Source organism: Mesitornis unicolor, unplaced genomic scaffold (genome assembly GCF_000695765.1).
Source record: "Mesitornis unicolor isolate BGI_N332 unplaced genomic scaffold, ASM69576v1 scaffold34277, whole genome shotgun sequence".
Taxonomy (NCBI): Eukaryota; Metazoa; Chordata; class Aves; order Mesitornithiformes; family Mesitornithidae; genus Mesitornis; species Mesitornis unicolor.
In genome coordinates, this window is record NW_010198983.1 from 4373 (window position 1) to 8229 (window position 3857).

At 49.0% G+C, this 3857-nt stretch overlaps 1 protein-coding gene across 1 annotated transcript; it reads right to left on the reverse strand.

Annotated features, from left to right (window-relative positions):
* Window positions 1–563: 563 nt before the first annotated feature.
* Window positions 564–2478, reverse strand: RAB9B (RAB9B, member RAS oncogene family). Its single transcript, XM_010189326.1, has 2 exons — window positions 2414–2478; window positions 564–1566 (listed from the first exon to the last, which is right to left on the reverse strand). Exon 2 carries the CDS (start codon window positions 1529–1531, stop codon window positions 926–928), a length of 606 nt encoding a protein of 201 aa, XP_010187628.1. The 5' UTR covers window positions 1532–1566; window positions 2414–2478; the 3' UTR covers window positions 564–925.
* Window positions 2479–3857: the final 1379 nt, after the last annotated feature.

A 3857-nucleotide genomic window follows, 5' to 3' on the forward strand; every position in this document is an offset into this window, starting at 1 on the left:
AGAGTGTGTGATCTGGACACAGCGATTACTTGTGACAGAAACCAGCTGAAGTTTCATGCTCCTGAACTCCTGAGTAACTCTTAAACCCTTTGACATGACCTGGCGAGTGTTCACATAGGTGTTTTTCATCCAAGGCTTCATGGTATGAGAAGCGAGATCTGGTGTTGAGCCTCCAGAAGAGACAAGGAAACACACATTAAATAAGACAGTCTCTCCATAAAATAACACTCACACAAGACAAAGTTAGAGGTGAGGAAAAACAGACCAGAAACAGGCAGCTATGAAGAAGGAATGCTGCCACATTCAAACAGCGGTCCATCTCTCCTTTATACGTTGCTTCAGATCAGGGCTCTAACAATTCTCAGCACAATTCAGTCTCAGGACACAATGCACTTATCCCAAACAACAGATACACACATCTCAGTCACTCTGGTATTTGGCATTCTCACAGTCACATAGGCCCGAGTCTCCACAACTGGTTTCTTTCAGTATGCTGAGCAGACTTTCCTTTGGCAGTAAGGTCATGAGTTTAGTGGGACTAGTATTTTTTTGAGTTCAGGACTAAAATACTTCAGAGTGTCTAGAGCACTCTCAGCTTTGTTTCACAGGCAGTTCTTGGTACAGATCAGATCACTACCACCTTTAGTGAATTTAAAGGACTTGAACCCAGTCCTTTAAACCTGCTAAAACAGGCAGAGATGGAAGAAGAGCTATGCTCATGTGCTCTTTTAACAGCTCCCTCCTGCAGATACACGCTCTGTACCCAAAAACTCCAGCCAGAATTTGGATGGTGAGGCTGCAACTCCCCAGTGAGCAAATCACCTCTTGTCCTTGTGGCCCCTCTCCTCAGAGTGCCCCAGAGCTGCCCGCGCTTATTCCGATCCAGCTGCCAGCTCGAGCGACATTCCCGAAGCAGCAGCTGCTCTTAACAACAGGAAGACCCCGATTTGGAGCTGGAGTGCAGGTCAATGGTGTGGCCCAGCATGCAGTGCTCCAGCTGCTCCTCCACCGCCAGCACCTGTCGCACGGCCTCCTCAAAGGCCACCGCCACATTGGTGTCATCCTTGGCACTAGTCTCCAGGTATGGATAGTTACCGTTTTCCATGCACCAGGTCTGGGCCTCCTCTGTGCTCACTTGTCTCTCAAGTTTGTCTATCTTGTTGCCCAGGACTACAAATGGGAAGCGTTCAGGGTCCTTCACATCAGCATAATAGATAAACTCCTTCTGCCAGTTACTGAGGTTCTCAAAGCTCTGCCGGTCGTCAACACTGAAGGTGAGCAGGCAGCAGTCTGCTCCCCTGTAAAAGGGGGTCCGTAGGCTCTTGAATCTCTCCTGTCCCGCCGTGTCCCAAATCTGGAGGGTCACAAAGCGTCCATCCACCTCCAGGTCCCGGTTTAAGAATTCCACGCCAATCGTGTGGAAAGCCTGCGAGTCAAACTTGTTGGTGACGTACCGGTTCATGAGGGAACTCTTCCCGACTCCACCATCCCCAAGGAGAATGACCTTCAAGAGCAAGGACTTCCCACTCATTGCAGCAGGACGGAGGGGCGCAGTACTAAGGTAATCTGCAGGGTTCAGAAATAGTACAAAATAGCTATTTGACTCGTGGATTCTGCAAAAAGTCGCACAAGGAAGAACAGAATATAGTATTTCCATCCCCATTCCTGAACAAGTTTTGTATTTAGGAGGTAATCTCTCTTATTAGAGGGATTAGAGCTGGGAATTGGACAAGCTTTCAGGCACAGAAGGCCTCCATCAGGTACAGAATGAAAGCTGCATGTCACCACTGTAAGTGCAAGGTGATAACAACTGTTGAGAATTTAGCATCAATGATACCACTTTTGATGAAAACTCTGTATCTGAAAGCTTGTCTAGTTTTTCCAAATGTGCCATTACATCATCTTCTGGCCCGTGTCCTCAGTCTACCACAGAAAGGGCAAAATCACCAGGGATCACCATCACGAGGCCTTCCTTTCCATTGTACAATCACTAGCTGAATAATTTCTCCTATCTGACTTGCTGTGCTGGAAGGATGTAAAAGATGCACAGGACTAACAGCAAGACAAATCATCCAGCAAACCAGTTCTTAATCACCCCAAGAACACTGACTCACCTTACCAGCAGAGCTGCGCTTGTTTTCTGCGCGTGATCTCTACAGCTCAGAAGGGGTTTCCCAAGTGCAGAGACCTCGCTTCTCTGCTGCTGTTTTCTGGCAGTGTTTTTCACAGGCCGCTTTGCTAGGGCACAGGTGCAAGTTCACATTGTAACAACCCTGACAACACAGGTTTCTTAGCAGTCACAAGAAAAAGGCCAAGTGTCAACCAGTCCTCTCCCTCCCATGAGCGCTCTGCAAGTGAAGGTAAAGGCTTGGCATGGAATAAGAGGTTGGTTTGGCTGCTGCCTGTACTGTACCTGCTCTAGAAATACAGCACTTCTGTCTCCAGGACTGTCCAGGGAACACCTTCCTCCAGCATAACAGTCACTAAAAAACAAAGATCAGTCAGTGAGGTTGCCAGGGCTGTGCTCAGTGCACTACCTTTCAATTCGTAATGCTGAGCCAGGCTGGAAGAACAGCAGCAGAGCTCTAGGAAGACAAAAGTGCAGTACTGATAGCTGGAGTAAAACAGGCAGGAACAAGGCGCTGAGGACAGAGCTTCCCTTGCCCTAAGGAAAATGGAACACAGTCCATTTCTGACCAAGGCAGAGCCACTACATTATGGATACTAAACCCAAGATAAGAATAAATTGAAGAAGCTCTGGCATAAGTGCACAGGCCGTGTAACCTGCATATCCCCTCAACCCAGGGAATATTGATAGCTTTGATCTGCTCAGCCTGCCTACTCACACACTCTGGAATCTGATCTAAGGATTGAACATGTACCTGAATCTGCTTACCAGGAAAGTGGGCCAGCTGGCAAGAGCCTGGTATGAAAAGAGACAGGAACTGGCTTGCTTACACCTGCTACCAACATTGCTGGGAAGGGTGTGGACATGCAGTGCTGCTTGGTGATGACACCACCAGTCCAATCTCCAAACAACAGGAACAGGAGCATTTGGCACCGCTCAAAGCGGCGCTCCTATTCCTTCCAGGCCAAAAACCACTTTCTGCGTTCATCGCAGGGGGCACTGTTCAACTCTGTTTCTGCTCTTTTTGCAGAGCTTTCAGCCAGTGCTTACCACAAAGCCAAAATCAGAAACTTCTGCTTCAAGTTAGCTTCTGCAGAAAGTGCAGAAACTAACTAAAGGCTCACCAATTTCACTTCCCCTGCACAGAAACACCCTAAATCAAGCATGGCTGAACTAACTTGACGGACCATGGGACACCTGAGAAGCATCTGTGCAACCCGGTGGTTCTAAAGCAAAGAACAAAATACAAATGTCACAAGAGACAAACAGGAATTGCAGCACATCTCCCAGGGGCTGATGGCTTTGGGAAACTCTCCCCTTAGCAGGTGACCCATTCAAAACCATTGCTCTTCCTTTTCCAAATCCTTCCTGAGAGGGAGTTAAGATGTTCCCTGTCACCAAAGCCCACCCTGACACGCACCATCAACCCTGACGAGAGTTTCTGTTTAGAAATGGTTTGTTAGCAAGTGCCTAGCAGGCGTTTTAAAAGTGACTAACGGGCTCCACAGCCCGGCAGTTTAGCAGGCTACTGACAGCCATGGCACAGCCATGACACCTCCATCAGCAGCGCTGCTTACAACCTGCGGCCACTGCTCAGCCCCTTGCAGGCCATTCCGGAGGTCAACCTCGGCTGGCAGCAGGACAGACCCCCCAGCCTAGGACACCGGCACCTGTTTGCAGATACAAACGCGGGGGGCGTGAGGGGGAGTTGAGCGCTGGGCCCCACCTC

Bases quoted from the DNA above. Each gene is read 5' to 3' on its own strand.
- RAB9B (XM_010189326.1), bottom strand. From the start codon at position 1,531: ATGAGTGGGAAGTCCTTGCTCTTGAAGGTCATTCTCCTTGGGGATGGT.